Source organism: Phalacrocorax aristotelis, chromosome 3, assembly GCF_949628215.1.
Source record: "Phalacrocorax aristotelis chromosome 3, bGulAri2.1, whole genome shotgun sequence".
NCBI lineage: Eukaryota > Metazoa > Chordata > Aves > Suliformes > Phalacrocoracidae > Phalacrocorax > Phalacrocorax aristotelis.
Window position 1 is genome coordinate 4904096 of NC_134278.1, and position 18562 is coordinate 4922657.

Below are 18562 nucleotides of genomic sequence, written 5' to 3' on the forward strand. Positions count from 1 at the left end.
CCTAGAGTTGCTAGCATACTGATGCTTATACCACTGTCTACATATACAGGTGTATATATGGAAGAAAATTATTGCATTGTGCTTTTGTGTTGTACTGTAAATCTTCTTCAAAGGGATTGAAATGTTTATGAAAAAAGAGAAGCTTATTAGGACGTGAACAAGAATCTGCTGATGTTAGTCTTAAATTACAGTTTGGGACACAGGTATTATAGCCATGGACTTTCTTCTTAAGTCATTCTTACTGCAGGTTGGAAAATGGTGATATATAAATTAAAGAGACAAATCTGTTAGTATCAAAAATGAAGACAATTTTAAAAACTGTCAACTTCATTAACATTTTTTTCCTAATCTCTCAGAATGGAGTATTTCCAACTCCTTTTTTGAGATTGCTTTCTAAAAAGAAAAAGTGTTGTGGAGAAGAATATTAAGTTTAAGACAGACAAAATAAAGGAATTTTTCTGTGATAGCTTCTTTTGATGCCCTCATAACATTATTTTTTACAGTTTCTCTTAATAGAAAAACCATTTTGGAAGAACCAGAAAGAACTAACTGTGTAAAGCAGAATATCCAGTTCTTGCCCAAGGATCCTTATGACGTCAGTATCCTAATAAATCATGATAAAAACAATGTTTCATATTCATAGACCTGATATAGTCTGGATTTATCAAAATAAGTAAAAAAGAAGAGTACAAATGATAGTCACCATCAGTTTGCATATATGGGTACCCAGGAGGAATACAGAGACACTGTCAGGGCATGTGGGGCTCGGGGTTAGGAGCCTACGTGGAAGTTGATTCTGGCAAAGGACATGAAGGTCAGCAAGAAGGGCTTCTGCAGGTGCATCAGCAGCAAAAGGAACACCAGGAAAAATGGAGGCCTGCTGCTGAATGGAGCAGGGGACCTGGTGACTGGTGACACAGGAAAAGCTGGGGAAACACATGCCACCTTTGCCTTGGTCTTTGCTGGTGAGATTTGCCTTCAGCAGTCACAGGTCTCAGAGACCAAAAGGAAAATCTGGAGCAAGGAGTACTCATCGTCAGTGGAGGAGGAGCAGGTTAGGGAACATTTAAACAAACTGGACATACCCAAGTCCATGAGACCTGACAAGATGCTGCTGTCACTGTGAGTTGACCCTCAACTATCTTTGAAAGGCCACGGCCATTGAGAGAGATGTCTGAGGACTGGAAAAGAGCAAATGTCACTCTCATCCTCCAGAAAGGGCCAGAATGGGGATCCAGGGAAGTACAGATTGCTCAGCCTGTACTGGATCCCTGCAAAGGTGATGGAGCAAATCATCCTGGAAACCACTTCCAAACATATGAAGGACAAGAAGGTGACTGGGTATAGTCAGCATGGCTTTACGAAGGGGAAAACATTCCTCCTTAACGTGATAGATTTCTGCAATGAACTGACTAGCTCAGTGGACAAGGGGGGGGCAGTGGATATTGTCTGTCTTACCTTTGAAAAAGCTTTTGATGCTGTCTGCCGTAACATCACCACAGACAAGTTCATCAAGTATAGACTAGATAAGCAGACAGGGAGATGGACTGGAAGCTAGCTGATCTGCCAGCCTCAGAGGGTTGTGAGTGGGGGCAAAATGTCCAGGTGGAGACCAGTCACCCCAGTGTACCCCAGGGGTCACTACTGGAGCCAACACTGTTTAACACCTTTAACAACCAAGCCAATGAGACAGAGTGCAAGTCTGCAAGTGATATGAAACTGGAAGGAGTGGCTGATGTGAAAGATGGTTGTGTTGCCATTCAGAGGGTCTTTGACAAGCTGGAGAACTGGGCCAAGAGGAATCTCATGGAGTTCAGCAAAGGGAAATGCCAGATCCTGCACTTGGAAGGAATAACCTCATAAACCAGTACAGACTGGGGAATGAATGACTGGAAAGCAGCTTGGCAGGAAAAGACATGGTGGTCCTGGTGGAAAAGTTGAACGTGACCCAGCAATGTGCCCTTGCAGAAAAGATGGCCAACAGTATCCCAGGCTGCATTAGTCAAAGCACTGCCAGCAGGTCACAGGAGTTGATCCTTCCCCTTCTGCTCAACAGTGGTGAGACAAAGCTGGAGCACTGTGTCCAGTGCTGTGCATCCCAGTGCAAAAGAGAGGTGGACAAACTGGAGAGAGTCCTGTGAAGGGCTAGCAAGATGACTAAGGGCTTGGAGCTTGGGCAACTGAACACTGGAACAGGTTGGCCTGGGGAAGTAGGCACATAAAAGTAAGAAATAATTCTATGAACTTGTCGTGGTTTAGCGGCAGCTCAGCCCCACACAGTCGCTCGCTCACTCCCCCACCGGTAGATGGGGGAGAGAATCAGAAGGGTAACGCTCGTGGGTTGGGATAAGAACAGTTTAATAATGAAAATTAAAAGAAACAACAGTAGAAATGCAATGTGAAGGAGAACAACGAGAGGCGCAAAGCCCCGGGGGAGGGGGGAAGGGAGGGGAGGGGAGAGGGGGAACGAACCGCCGGAACAAACCGCACGCGCCGCAGCCGCTCGCCGCCCGCCGACCCGACGCCGCGCCGCCCGCGCGCTGCCACTGCCCCCCCTCAATATACTGGTCATGGTGTCACATGGTATGGAATGAACCTGCCATTGGCCAGTCGGGGTCAGCCGCCCCCACCATGGCCCTGCCCCTCCCAGCCCCCCCTGCCACGCCACGCGGCAGAGCGCGGGAAGCTGGAAAGGTAGCTGACCCCCACAGTGAGGAGAATTAACCCCTTCTCAGCCAAAACCAGCACATTCTCCACCCCTTATTCCATACCACTTACACCATGCCCAGGTCCCATATGATGCAATACAACCGTACCAACCACCACCCCTCCCCTTCCCATCCTTTAACATAATACACAGACATCATTCCCTTAGTTCATGGATCTTCCCTGTAAAATGTCCATTAAAATGTCCATTGAGTTCACGCAGTCCATGACTCTGGGCTCCATCTGTTGTATCAGTCTTTCCGGGTGGGAGAGATGGTGTGTGGCGTTGGGTTGCTGCATACCGAGTCAGTCATCGTTCCATCACTGCTGCACGGCTTGTTTCATAGTTGATCTTCCATGGGTTGGGAGGCTCGTACTCTGATATCATTGATACAACACAGAGGTGACACACAATATTATATAGCAGTTCACATTGTGCCATTCAGTTCATTGACTGTTTTCACCCAAAATCAAATCCCCTTGAGGCACACATCGGATTTCTCCATCCTCCCGCATCACCCACCAAGTGCACCCAGGTCCTCGAGCAAAAACAATCCCACGAATGGGTTTGCCTTTGCCAGAGGCAGGAAGAACCCAGACTGTTTTGCCCAGCATACTTTTTGTGTGCACTACAGGGACTCTATCCCCTTCCACAGTATGTAGGATTTCTGACTGGGCAGGGCCAGCTCGGTTGGCAGATCCCCTCGTGTTGACTAACCACGTGGCTTTTGCTAAATGTGTATCCCAGTGCTTGAATGTCCCACCCCCCATTGCTCTCAGTGTGGTTTTTAACAGTCCATTGTACCTTTCAATTTTCCCAGAGGCTGGTGCGTGATAGGGGATGTGATACACCCACTCAATGCCGTGCTCTTTGGCCCAGGTGTCTATGAGGCTATTTCGGAAATGAGTCCCATTGTCTGACTCAATCCTCTCTGGGGTGCCATGTCGCCACAGGACTTGTTTCTCAAGACCCAGGATAGTGTTCCGGGCAGTGGCGTGGGGGACAGGATATGTTTCCAGCCAGCCAGTCGTTGTTTCTACCATTGTAAGCACATGGCGCTTGCCTTGGCGGGTCTGTGGGAGTGTGATATAGTCAATTTGCCAGGCCTCCCCATATTTATATTTCAGCCATCGTCCCCCATACCACAGAGGCTTTACCCGCTTCGCTTGCTTGATTGCAGCGCATGTGTCACATTCGTGGATAACCTGTGCAATAATACCCATGGTCAAGTCCACCCCTCGATCACGAGCCCACCTGTATGTTGCATCTCTCCCTTGATGGCCTGAGGTGTCATGGGCCCACCGAGCTAGAAATAGTTCACCCTTATGCTGCCAGTCCAGATCCACCTCAGCCACTTCAATCTTGGCAGCCCGATCTACCTGCTGGTTGTTTCGATGTTCTTCAGTGGCCCGACTCTTGGGGACGTGAGCATCCACATGCCGTACCTTTACAACCAGTTTCTCTACCCGGGCAGCAATATCTTGCCACAATGTGGCAGCCCAGATGGGTTTGCCTCTGCGCTGCCAGTTGCTTTGCTTCCATTGCTGCAGCCAGCCCCACAGGGCATTTGCCACCATCCAGGAGTCAGTATAGAGATAGAGCACTGGCCACTTTTCCCGTTCAGCGATGTCTAAGGCCAGCTGGATGGCCTTTACCTCTGCAAACTGGCTCGATTCACCTTCTCCTTCAGCAGTTTCTGCTACTTGTCGTGTAGGACTCCATACAGCAGCCTTCCATCTCCGGTGCTTTCCCACAAGGCGACAGGACCCATCAGTGAACAGGGCATATTGCTTCTCATCTGCTGGCAGTTTGTTATACAGTGGGGCTTCTTCAGCACGTGTCACCTCCTCCTCTGGTGATAATCCAAAATCTTTGCCTTCTGGCCAGTCCATAATCACTTCCAAGATTCCTGGGCGACTGGGGTTTCCTACTCGAGCCCGCTGGGTGATCAGTGCAACCCATTTACTCCACGTAGCATCAGTTGCATGGTGTGTAGAGGGGATGTTTCCTTTGAACATCCAGCCCAGCACTGGCAGTCGGGGTGCCAGGAGCAACTGTGCTTCAGTACCAACCACTTCTGAAGCAGCTCGAACCCCTTCATATGCTGCCAATATCTCTTTTTCAGTTGGAGTATAGCGGGCTTCAGACCCTCTGTATCCCCGACTCCAAAACCCTAGGGGTCGACCCCGGGTCTCCCCAGGTGCTTTCTGCCAGAGACTCCAGGTAGGGCCATTCTCCCCGGCTGCAGTGTAGAGCACATTTTTTACATCTTGTCCTGCCCGGACTGGCCCAAGAGCTACTGCATGGACTATTTCTCGTTTAATCTGTTCAAAGGCTTGTCGTTGCTCAGGGCCCCATTTGAAATCATTCTTTTTCCGGGTCACTTGATAGAGAGGGCTCACGATCAGACTGTAATTTGGAATATGCATTCTCCAAAAACCCACAACGCCCAAGAAAGCTTGTGTTTCCTTTTTGCTAGTTGGTGGAGACATGGCTGCTATTTTGTTGATCACATCCATTGGAATCTGACGACGACCGTCTTGCCATTTAATTCCTAAGAACTGGATTTCTCGTGCAGGTCCCTTCACCTTACTTTGTTTTATGGCAAAACCAGCTTTCAGAAGGATTTGGACTATTTTCTCACCTTTCTCAAAAACTTCTTCTGCTGTGCTGCCCCACACAATGATGTCATCAATGTATTGAAGGTGTTCTGGAGCTTCTCCCTGTTCCAGTACAGTCTGAATCAGTCCATGGCAAATGGTAGGACTGTGTTTCCACCCCTGGGGCAGTCGATTCCAGGTGTACTGGACGCCCCTCCATGTGAAAGCAAACTGTGGCCTGCACTCTGCTGCCAGAGGGATTGAGAAGAATGCATTAGCAATATCAATTGTGGCATACCACTTGGCCGCCTTTGACTCCAGTTCGTATTGAAGTTCTAGCATGTCTGGCACAGCAGCACTCAACGGTGGAGTGACTTCATTCAGGCCACGATAGTCTACTGTTAGTCTCCACTCTCCATTAGACTTCCGGACTGGCCATATGGGACTGTTAAAGGGTGAGTGGGTCTTACTGATGACTCCTTGGCTCCTCAGTTGGTGAATGAGTTTATGGATGGGGATCAGAGAGTCTCTGTTGGTGCGATATTGCCGCCGGTGCACTGTTGTGGTGGCGATTGGCACCTGTTGTTCTTTGACCTTCAGCAACCCCACCACAGAAGGGTCCTTTGAGAGACCGGGCAAGGTAGACAGCTGTTCAGTTTCCTCCGTCTCCAAGGCAGCTACACCAAAAGCCCACTTGTAACCTTTTGGGTCCTTGAAATACCCTCTCCTGAGGTAGTCTATACCAAGGATGCACGGAGCCTCTGGGCCAGTCACAATGGGGTGCTTCTGCCACTCATTGCCAGTTAGGCTCACTTCGGCCTCCAATACAGTTAGCTCTTGGGATCCCCCTGTCACTCCAGCAATGCTGATGGGTTCTGCCCCTATATAGTTTGATGGCATTAAGGTGCACTGTGCGCCGGTGTCCACTAAAGCTTTATACTCCTGTGGGTCGGACGTGCCAGGCCATCGGATCCACACAGTCCAGTAAGCCCGGTTATCCCTTTCCTCCACCCGGCTGGAGGCAGGGCCCCTCTAGTCCTGATCATGGCAGTCACAACTCACTTCCTGTAAATGTGAATCAGGAGTCCCTCTATTACACTTAGAAATAAAATCTGCGCTTCTACTCCTCTGTCTGGGGACTTGCTCGCTGGAAACTGGAGCAGCAGCTTTCCTGGAAGAGCCTCCCTGAGTGACTGTTCTTCCTTGCAGTTCATGTACTCGTGCCTGTAGGGTCGAAGTAGGCTTGCCATCCCACCTCATCATGTCCTCTCCGTGGTCACGCAGGTAGAACCATAGGGTGGCCCGTGGTGTGTATCCCCTTCTTTGAGCCAAAGGACGCTTATTCCTAACAGCTGAGACACTGCTCTGTCGAGGTGGGGAGTAGGACAGATCTTCTTTGAGTTGCTGGACCTCTTGGGATAGTTTCTCCACAGCAGAGACAAGCGAGGAAGAGATATTTGTGTCATAATCCCGGAGCCTATCTATCACCTCTGCCACCGTTGGTGTCTCGTCATCTTTCCAGGACATCACTGCCAATGAGTTTGCATGCGAAGATGGTGCGCTCCGTACAAACTTCCGCCACATGGGTCGTGTGCACTCGGCTTCATCTGGATCTTTGGATGACCGTTGATCATCCAGGTCACCATAAATCACCTCAAACACAGCTAATTCCCTGAGATACTGGATGCCTTTCTCCATAGTTGTCCATTTTCCTGGGCGATATGTAACATCTTCTTTAAAGGGATACCTTTCCTTCACTCCAGACAGGAGTCGCCTCCAGAGGCTGAGGGCTTGTGGTTTTTTTCCAATTGCTTTGTCAACGCCCCCTTCCCCAGAAAGGGATCCCAATTGTTTGGCTTCTTTTCCCTCTAGTTCCAGGCTACTGGCCCCATTATCCCAGCATCGGAGCAGCCAGGTGGCAATGTGCTCACCTGAACGACGGCTATAATCTTTTCGCATATCTCGCAACTCGCTTAAGGACAGGGATCGGGTGGTCTCTATTTCATTTATTACTTCTCCCTCCTCTCCCCGCGATGGCCCTGGTTCTTCATCATCCCGTTCTAAACGAGTTGATGTCCGCTTCCAATATTTCGTCTTGTGTATGGGGGCAACTGATACTGGTACGGGTTTATTTTCTGAGCTAGCTCCGGTACTTGTTGTGGGGGTTTGAGTGGCTGCAGTGCCTGTTGTCAGGGCTGGATTGCCTACAGTGCCAGTCACTTTGCATTTCAATCCAGAGACATTCTCTTCCCCCTGGGGGCACTGAATACTGTTGAGCAGGGCTCGGTATGCATGGGCCAGACCCCAGCACGTTGCAGTTATCTGTGTCTCTCTGGAGTTCCCAGCGTAACAACATACTTTCTCCAAATATTCTACTAGTTTTTTAGGATTCTGCACTTGCTCGGGGGTGAAACTCCAAAACACTGGGGGTGCCCACTGCCCTAGGTATTTGCCCATGCTATCCCACATGCCCTGCCACTCGTAACTATCAAGCCTCGGGGCAGATTTCTGGGTGATATTCTTAAGTTGCTTAGTCAAAACCAAAACAACATGCCCAAAAACTAACAATGACTGCACCTTAACCACCCAAGGATGTTCAAGATACAAAAACGTTGTTGTAACAAAGGCACAGACATCATAGAACAAAGTTGCAAAGGTATTATTCTGTATTTCCTCCATATAAAATCTCTCAGAGGAGGAGGTATAATTGCTAATTGCCTCAACAAGGTGGTATCCGAAGTACAGTAACGGTTTCAGCAAAAACCCCAAATACCAGGTAAAGCTGAAAACGAGTGTTTGTATAACAAATCTCGTAGGCAAAACATTACTAATCACAGCAGAACACAGCAGACTCAAACAACCAACACCGATTTTTAACACCCACTGCAAAAAGGACAACATGGTGCTGTGACCAGCAGCTGTTGTTATCTCCAACCCTCGTGCCCCACGTTGGGCGCCAAAAAGACTGTCGTGGTTTAGCGGCAGCTCAGCCCCACACAGTCGCTCGCTCACTCCCCCACCGGTAGATGGGGGAGAGAATCAGAAGGGTAACGCTCGTGGGTTGGGATAAGAACAGTTTAATAATGAAAATTAAAAGAAACAACAGTAGAAATGCAATGTGAAGGAGAACAACGAGAGGCGCAAAGCCCCGGGGGAGGGGGGAAGGGAGGGGAGGGGAGAGGGGGAACGAACCGCCGGAACAAACCGCACGCGCCGCAGCCGCTCGCCGCCCGCCGACCCGACGCCGCGCCGCCCGCGCGCTGCCACTGCCCCCCCTCAATATACTGGTCATGGTGTCACATGGTATGGAATGAACCTGCCATTGGCCAGTCGGGGTCAGCCGCCCCCACCATGGCCCTGCCCCTCCCAGCCCCCCCTGCCACGCCACGCGGCAGAGCGCGGGAAGCTGGAAAGGTAGCTGACCCCCACAGTGAGGAGAATTAACCCCTTCTCAGCCAAAACCAGCACAGAACTATTCTGGGAAATTATTAGATATTCCTTATACTTTGCCTAGATTCTATCTCCCTTTTTTATATTGAGTATGCTCTTTCCTCATAAGTAACTGCATGTGAATCCATAAGACAGTTTTTGAGGAGTAGAACTCTACTTGCTCATGGATGTTTGTAGTTTACTTAGTCACCTAAGTCTTCTCATGTGGAGATACCTACAGCTTTCCATTGATAGTGAAAGAAGTCCAGGCATGTAACCTGAGCGTAGAGAATAGCACCTGCTTTAAGCAATGGCCATTGTGAACATTCCCTGGGCAAATTAAGCTGAGAGTATCTGGCCCTAAGGAGTTGGGCAAAGCATAAGGATTTTTTTTATATTAATTCCCTTATATCAAATAGAAAGAATGTGGCAGAAAGGAAGAGGTATGACTTGGAGATCTTTACATCGTCCCCTTTCATTGGCTGAAAAGACATGTAGGCCATAAATAAAGAGAATTAGTTTGCCCATCTCCCAAATCCAATGGATTAGGAAAAATTTGAAATGGACGTTGTCCTGGACCAATTGAGGGTTTTGGAACTTGTTAGAATGCACAAACAGGTTCAGATGAGCTCTCCAAAAATATTTCATAAGTAACGATTATGGACCAAAGTATGGTTTTGATCTCTAATAACCGGCACTAGTGAAGTCTCGGGATATCATCATTCAACTAAGACCCTGACTAGTAAACAAACACAATATTGATTTCAGTAGATGAGAAATATGCTAGGAAAGGAGAAGGAATAAGGGGGAGAGGAAAGGGAAGCATTATTTATGGTTTCCTTAAATAAAGGTCGAAAATTTCTATAGAAATGACCTTGTGGATTCAAAAGGGAAAGATCTGCCTTTTCCTTTGGAGAGAAATACTATTTAGATTACCTCCAGACAATGAATGCATGATACATTTTTAGTACAGCCTACTTGGGCAAAGTTGACCTTAAGATCCTAGCTTAGATAGATTTTAAATAGTTATTGGAAGTGAGCACAGGTTACATGTTATAATTCAGAAAGACCATGAAATCCAGTATCTATACCAGAATCTGAAATTTCCAGGAAGAATATGTTAATTACCAGTGAAAATAGATTTTCCAAGGGCAAGTTATCCTGAAGACTTTCCCTGCAAAGAAATAAATTTTAACAGGTAGTTTACTTTCTCCAATCTAGCAGGGCAATCTGCAATGGTATGGGACACACAGACAGTAGAACTGTTTCTTTATTTCTGCTTCCAAAATAATGCATTGTGTCTTCTTGAACAATGCTGCTACTTCTGTTTTCTTTGGGTCGTGGCATTGGCATCCAAATTCTTTTACAAAGACCTAAGAGATCATTGGGTGAAAACCATTATAAATTGAACACTTTTCTTCTTTCATTATTATTGTACCAATAATCTAGGCTAACATTCATAACAAATTTTCTACTTATAGCACCTGCAGTACTAAGACTACAAAGTATTTTATTGCAACACCACCTATTTTTTCAGGACCAGCTCTTTGACACCATTCCCACAGGGGGAATCTTTTAACATCACCAGGACCAACAGGACAATTGTTTACTGTGAAAAGAAATAAATCACTTCCTATGGTGCCTAAGCAAATGTTTAGAAACTTAAAATTATCATCTATTTTTGAAAGTTCTCAAATGAAACTTTTGCAAAAACTGCAACATCTTTCTTATTTATGGATTATTAAGTTATTGCAAACTGCTTGTAGGTCATTTGTTTGCAGAGTATTGAGAAACAAGGTGCTGCTCGCTAGAACTGCTAAATATTAGGAAGTATCTATGAACATACATTTTGAATACAAATCAGAAAATTTCCATTACATATGCAATCCCCTTTTTTCATTTCCCATTATATACTCAGCAATATTATTGAAGAAACAGAGTTTTATAAAAGCTCATACAAAAGCTCATTTCCTCAGTCTACGATCTGACACAAGGAAATACTGATAAGGTTATCTGCTCCTTTTATTGGCCTTATTAATTTTGCTGAATATATTCAAAGACATGCTGTATCCCTCAGAGTAGACAACGCAAAACCCAACATTAGAGGAGGAAGGAAAACATGCTTATTGTGCAGTGCTGCGATAGGTCAGCTTTTGAACTTCAGAACTGCTGGTGTTCACAGTTTCTGAGTAGCAATTACTCAGTATCTCCAAAAAATAGCTTAGTGTACACCGAAACAGCTCAAGTATCATTTCTGGCATATGTCCTATAAAGCATTGCAACTCAATAAAGGAAAAAGAAATGTTTTAGCATAAGGTCATTAGGACAATAAGAACTAACCCATATAATTTTACTGCCAAAGAAGTTGGCACCCGAATCAGGTTGGGTTTTTTGTACTTGTTCAAAATGTTAATAGAAGAGTTTGTTCTGTAGTAATTAATGTATGGTGCTTTATCCTGAATATATAAAATGTTGCAAATGTATTTATGCAATTTGTATGTACATACATAAATATAATTATATGAAATTGTTTTTCTATATTTAAAAAACATTTTGTTGGAAAGACTTTGAGATCCTCTCCAGGACATTCTGTGCAGAAATAAATGCACCCAAGCAACCCATGGGTCCAATGCTTTTAAGGCATTAGATGTAGGAACAGCTGAAATATTCAGCACATAACATTGTCTTATTGTATATGGCCAAGTCCAAGACATCTGTCCAAGACCTGTAGCTTTTGTTTGCATGTGGCCATTGGACATGCTTAGGAGTCTCTGACTGAGCTGCTGGGATACATTCATTGTTGCGAGGACCATTGAACAAAATTCAACAGATCTTCATATTCCAATGAAAGAAGTATCTCCTGAGTGAACCACAAATGTACAGTAGCTCAGTTAAAAAGTCAGAATTTGCCTTACAGATATGCCAGAACACTGATTGACTCTTCTTCTGTGGCAGCTTCTTGTGCCCAAATGTCTACGTCTTGGGCCTCATGGTCAGTCAAAGAGAATTCCCTCTGCTTTTTTGCAGAAACAAGGTGAATTGGGAAATAATGACGTGTAAAGCCTTTTACTTCCTATGAACTGCCATAACATCTCTCTTTTTTTGTTTGTTTGTTTCTCTTTATGTAAATATATATGCATGTGTATGTAACTAATGCATATACATGTATATATTATGTTCTATATATGCAGGAAAGTATGTGAGCATATCCATGCTGGTTGTCCCAGACCAGACCTTTGTGGATAGGTATCCTTGTAGATAGGTCTTATTGGAAATACTAAGGGCCAAAAGGGCATAAAGTTTAAATAATTCTCTTGCCCTTCCAGGTGGTTTATCACTCCAGGCCAAGTTCAAGGTTTATTGATTATGTGGCTTAAGGGAAGGTCACAGAACTGCACACTATCTTCCCTAGGGTTTTCACTAAAGTAGGATATTTTGTGGCTAGTTGGGGTCTCAGTTATCAGACAGGACTAAGGTAACTGAACAAAAAAATAGATGAAGCCTCATTTAAAATCCAATGAGATTTTCAGTGACCAGAGCTATATGTTTGCCACTTTCATAAAGTGCTTTAAATTAACAATTTGCTCCTCTGCTATTTGTAGTGGGGGGTTTTGCAGGTGTCATAACTGAATATAAGTTGGCTTTTATATGGCAAGCTGGGTGTCTTTGGTTAAGCAAACAGCTTTAGTTACCTGTGCTTACACTGAATGATCCCATTCAACAGAGCTTTTCTGTTATCCTCTCTGCTCAGGACTTCTAGCACCTTACTTAAAGTATTCTGAGATTTTCTTATTTTGAGTTTTGACTCTGTGATGGGGATCATCCAGTGTAACTGAGACTTCCAAGGAGCTGTAGGTTTTTTTGAAACTAGAAGGATGGGAAATGTAAAAAGAAAAGACCTGCAGGATGCCTCTCCCGAAGAACCTTTGAGGAGAGATAGTTGGAAATGATCATCTACTTAAAAAAAGATACGACATTCTTTCGCATGCAAATTACCAGGGATCCAACTCACATAGTTCATATCCCAACAGGAGGAAATACAGCAGATCTGACAGATGTCATCAGCTGACTTAAATGACTGCATAAAAATTCACAACATAAGTCTTTTATCTACAAACCCTGCATGTTTAAAAAAAAAATGTGCCAGTGGTTATAGGCTGCTACTTTGACTACTAAGCCTTTGTCACCTGCAATTCCATGGATAAACAGTTCTAAATTATGTGCCTTGTTAGACTTACTCAACAATATCAATAATTGTAATATAAAATGTTAAAGACAGATTTTTGAAAAAAAATACAAAAGAGCCAAGAAATTACTCTTGTGCACGCATGCTTCTTTACGATCCAATGTGCAACATTTTTATAGGCTGTATGTCTGAAAGGAGATATATATAATGATGTTTAATGCGTAGTTGAGAGCAAAATTATTACAGTTTTATATATAGTGAAGCCATATAACAAAAGAGCAGTAGCTAGTGTTTGCCCTTATATGAGATGCAGTCATATAATAGAGAGCCTTAAAGCTAGGGTTTACTGTACTTTGGGAATTAATCACATAAACTATAAATTGGGTTCAACAGGCTGGCTGGGTAAATAGGCGCAGCTAATGAGGACACTATGAGATCTTATAAGAGCGCTGACTGCCCCAGGACAAAAGTGCCGAGCTGCACCTGATGGAAAACTAGAAGACATCAAAGCATAAAGGATTAGTGCTCTCACAGTGTTGAGAAATGGCCAGGGGGAGATTCACCAACTTATTACCCACATCCAAGCTAATCCTGTTATCTGCAAAATATGACTGTGTTCAGGAACTGCCACCACCTAAACTTGCAGGAGACTAATTCTGTGTTTACATGGACAAAAGTGCGGGGAATTTTCATCTGGGCAAAGAATATGAGAGATGAGAATTTTTAAGGGTTTCCTTTGTATCACACACATGAAGAAGGGAAAATATAAAATTAGTTCTTTAACGGCTAAGCTGTATCCTATAGGAAAGAATTCCTTCTCGAAGACTATAGGGCAAAAGTGACATACAATTTGTTCCCCCTTGTTTAGTTGGAATGTAGTTACACTTTCCTAAAAGAAAATCAAAATACATTGAAAATAACTTTGAAGATGAGAGGGATTAATAGTCCCCCAATATCCCTGTCCAGGAAATCTTTTGTGCAGCAAATGTCTGCCTGATGTTTTTTCAGTGCAATAAAAGAAGGTGAAAAATATTCCAAGGTCCTTGCTGGAACACCACAAAATATAATTCATTATCCAGCCTAAGATATGCAAGTAGACTCAAATTTTTTTTTAAAAGGTTTATAATTACCAATGTTAGAAATCTAATCTTTTTTATACCAAAGATCCATCTTGTACAGTCAGCACCTACAGCAAATAGTGGACTTTACTTTTCAATTTGAATAAAACAGAAATAGACCCAAACAGTACCTCTTGGAGCAGATAATTCCGGGGAAAAAAAAGATAATTTAGGGGAAAAGTCTCCAAATAATGTTTAATCTAAACATGCAATATGCTCCTTCCAGTGGCTCAGCAGTGCCAAGGATGGTTGCCTTCAGGGCAGAGTTTAGGCATGATTACCCAGGCAAGCCCATGGCTAAGTATTTATATGGCATTAAGGAACACCCCCGGCACACAGATCTCGCAGGCAAGGATTTATCTAGCTATTTAAGGGAAATGATTAATTTTGTAGGTTTTAATTTTTAGGGATGCAAGAATGCCAAAGTGCTTGGTGATGGAAAAGAATCATTGTAAGGACAGCATTGCCCGCAGGCTTTCCTTGGCTTTCTTACTGTTGTTGCTGTTTGACAGCACCATACCTAAGTTGGGAGAATATTGCGATTAATATCCTCCCATTAGCAATGAAAAATAAGCACCCTGGTGAGTCGAAGCTAGTGATTACCTGATGGTAGTGAATCACAAGTAAGGACGAGGGGAAGATTGGTGTGGTGACCCCACAATACCTGTGGAAACGAATACCCTTGACTTGCTTATCAGCCCCTTCCCACTTGTGTCCTTTCTAACCCCGGACTCCTTTTTCCCTTTTCTCCTAGCATCATCCAGTCCTGCAGTACCAGACTGTCTCACCAATAAAGTCCTGGACTATTCACTAAATTTCAGTCCAGATATTAGTGGATCCTCCTCCGTCTATACCCATATTTCTTCAAGTCAGAGAAATGAGGAAGGAACAGATCAAGAGACCAAGGAATGTTTATTGGATAATTCTGAAGTTTCTTTAATTTGGCAGGGTGAGGTTCTTTCATTCACGTAACTGATATAAACTGAAAATTCAGACAGTGAGATCTCTCGGGCCTCTTGATTTTACTGACATCTTACACCTGAAGACTTAAATTACTCTTAAATAGAGATGTCTCTTCCTTGGGTTTTGATTGAGACAGGTTTTTAAATTTTTTATTTTACTTTTCTTATAAATGTGCAAAAAGCCTTCACAATTGAAAAGGTGTCAACTGTTGGATTCAAAGCCAAATAATTTAATTCTGTCATAATAAAATGCCTTATTCAATTCAAAATAGATCCATATAACTTTTCAATTTACTAAAGAATATTTTGCATTTTTTTAATCTTCTTAAGAAATTTGAAGATCCATTACAGCCGCTTCCCTAGCTAGGTCTTTCAGACATCAGTGAAGTGAAGAACAGCTTCAGTTAAGGCACAGGTGGTTAGAAAAACAAGCTAGAAAACTGTAGAATAAAGAGGGACAGATTTACAGCCATTAAAAAATGAAGTAGTTATACAGAGCACCGATAATCATATAAACCTCTGCATGATTGTCTGATTATGGGCTGAAGAATGTTTCTTAGTTCTTCATCTCATTTAAACCAAAACAAAGGAATGGAGGAAGAAAAAATACTGTGCATTAAAAATAAGAAGAAAACCAAAACCTGATTCTTCCCTGGAACCTGTAGATGCCAACATGGTAGTTATAACAAGTGTTTGCCTTCTGGTTTTAGATACCTACTGATCAAATGGGAAGAGGGAATGAAAATTAATATCCACTAATGAATTTGCTTTTCTTATTGATTTGATGTTCTCAAACACAATTTTGGATGACAGAACAAAAGCCTCAGAAAAGATACTAACAGTTAAAGAGAAACAGTTTGAAGCTATGATCTATACAAATGTTATATTTAACCTGAGATTGGGGGGTGTGAAGGAAAGAGAAAGATTTAATTTATTTAAACGTGTGCTGATTTCGAATGCTTGATATGCTCAGCTTAAAGCTCAAGTTGTGCCTGTTATTTTCTTCTGACCTTTTGTCAGGAGTTTTCTCCATCCGCCTCAGCCCCCCTCACCCCCACCAAGTTCATGAGCAATATTCCTGATATGCTTTATTATATTATTTTTCAGAAAGTACAGATGACCTCTTGGCAAATCAATCTGCGATAAGGAAACAAAACTTTCCAACCCAAGCCTTAATTACTTCTGAAAAATCTTGTCTCACAACACATGGATCCCAAAATTGACCAAGGTTCACCCAAAATGCAGGAATGAAGGCTTATGGCAACAAGTCCCAGACGATCCCAGAGTGGATATGTACAGTTTTCCTTGGTCCTGGGCAGACATCAGCTCCATTTGCTCATCCATGATTTATTCAGCTAGTATATACATATATGCATTTATGCAAAGAAGTTTCCTAGCTGGAGAAAAGGTAAAATTATATAGGTCAATAACTCCTCCCCTTCCACCTCCTCCCCTCTCCGCAGATCACATTGGAAAACACTGAAAACCCTTCGTTTATATTCTTTCGATTGAAAGGAATAATTTTTTACTCTGTAGTCCAAGCTGGACTACAAAAAGCGGCAATAGCGGAGTCCTCAGCTTGCCTTTAAGTCTTTCTGGAATGGGAGTAAAACTAAGTCTACAAGGTACCTTGTTTCTGTTAACTAAATATTTTGCTTTTATTTCCCAAAGCTATGGAAAATGTCAATATAACAAATTTCAAACTACCGAAGAATGTTTTGTTTGTAGCTGCAGAACTATGATGCTTTTACTTTCTCTGTATTGATGTTTTCTGCTTTTGAGATCTAAGCTTGCCCAGAGAAGCAACAGCCAGTTTATCTTCAGTGTATGCATTTAAGGGACATGTGATGAGGTATTTACCTCACCTAACCTCATATGTCTAAAAGTTACTTCTCAAATTTATATTCAGTGGGGTTCTTGGCATAAGAGTACTTACCCCAAACAAATGTGTATGTTTACAGTGTAGATAGCTATATTTGGGCTAGTTGATCTATGTAGTCTGTCAAGACTGTTGGTGTAAAATTCATAAATTTAAATAGATTTCTAAAAGGGTGAATTGTTTAAAGATATCTGAAGCTAGATTAGATGAATTCTATGTTTTCTGACCATTTTATCTCTTTCCTTTCGAGGTTATGAATGTTCACACTTCATCTTTTTTTTTTTTTCTATTTCATTATAATCTTTTCATACCCAAAATAGAAATGTTTTCACTCGCTGGGGTGCACCTTTGAGCTTTCGCATTTGTCTGATATTCCAGGAGGCTGAAATGGGGATAGAAGTGACCACTTGGTTCTGATTCCCCCTTCATTGTCTGGGAGATTCACAGGTTTCATTTTATGGTGAAAACATTTTTAAAATGACTTATCCATTGTACAGATGTTGATGATTGGAATAAACATTTGCTTCTGTTTCTGTTATTGCTGGCATTACTGTCATTACAGGTTTGCTTGGGCACACTGAGGATAGCTGTAACCCTGGTAGGTGCTGTGCATACATGTGTCAAGGGTCACTATAATTCGAAACAGCTAGCTAGAGAAGTAACTAGATAAAGTGAGGGTTGCCATCTTATTCTTTTGGATGACCTTGTGTGGGAAGGGAATAAGAACTCAAACTCATGCAAAGAAGTCTGTGGTATACTCAGTTACTTCTTCCGAGTCAAAATATCTGCAGTCACATACAAGCCCTTTGCTCCTATACCACGTTTCCCTCCAGGGTACCTCCACAGTGCAACCAGGAGATACAGCTCTGTATAGACTTGAGCTAACACGAATCTAGATCTCAAGAAATGGTCATATAATGCAGCCTTCTGAGGCTCATGGCATTGTCTTTAGTACTGCTGAAGCAGGACGATGAAAAGCTTATGAGTTACAGAGTGGACATACATTTATCTTACCACATTAGGGATAAAACACAAAATACAGTCTTAATCTTTTTTGCTTTATGCTTTAGAGATGAAAAAAACCTACCAAATAATTGGGATTGCCTCCATGCTAGGACATCTGATGCTCTGTTTGCTCACATTGGTATGGGTCAACCGATACAAAAGCAAAGAGATAAAGTCTGAGTATTTTGAGTTCACTTGTAGCAAAATAAAGTTAAACAGAGAGAAACTAATAAAGCTAAGTCGTGCTTTGCAAGGTACATTCAAAATTTTTGGATAGACTGAAGAGTGGGAAAGGCCTGAGGTGAGCCATGTTTTTTCAGTCGTCAATGTACTCTGGGCCTGCTGATGGCCATGTTTGGCTGGAAAGCACTAATTAGATTAGATATACTTGGCTAGAAGGCAGAAAGCTTAAAACATTAACTTCTTAAACATGTGCATACATTTGGAATATAACATATTCCGCTTTTAGAGGTATATTCTGAGTAAATATCTTCCCAGCATGATGTCATCCTTCAATTTCTCAAATGGAAATAAATATGCTGTTTCAGAATCAAATCTTGCTCTTGTACGCATGCATACTAATTTTACAGTGTTCAGAGACGAGCATGGATACAAAAATGGTACTAATCTCTTCTTTTGTTCAGTTAGTAAATACCTAGAAATGCTACACTTTTAC

The 18562-nt window shown here is 43.0% G+C and overlaps 1 protein-coding gene across 1 annotated transcript; it reads right to left on the bottom strand.

Moving 5' to 3' along the window:
• Positions 1-2344: 2344 nt before the first annotated feature.
• Positions 2345-8113, bottom strand: LOC142055704 (uncharacterized). Its single transcript, XM_075089824.1, has 2 exons — positions 3512-8113; positions 2345-3084 (listed from the first exon to the last, which is right to left on the bottom strand). The coding sequence occupies exons 1-2, from the start codon at positions 6205-6207 to the stop codon at positions 3048-3050; spliced, it is 2733 nt and encodes a 910-aa protein (XP_074945925.1). The 5' UTR covers positions 6208-8113; the 3' UTR covers positions 2345-3047.
• Positions 8114-18562: the final 10449 nt, after the last annotated feature.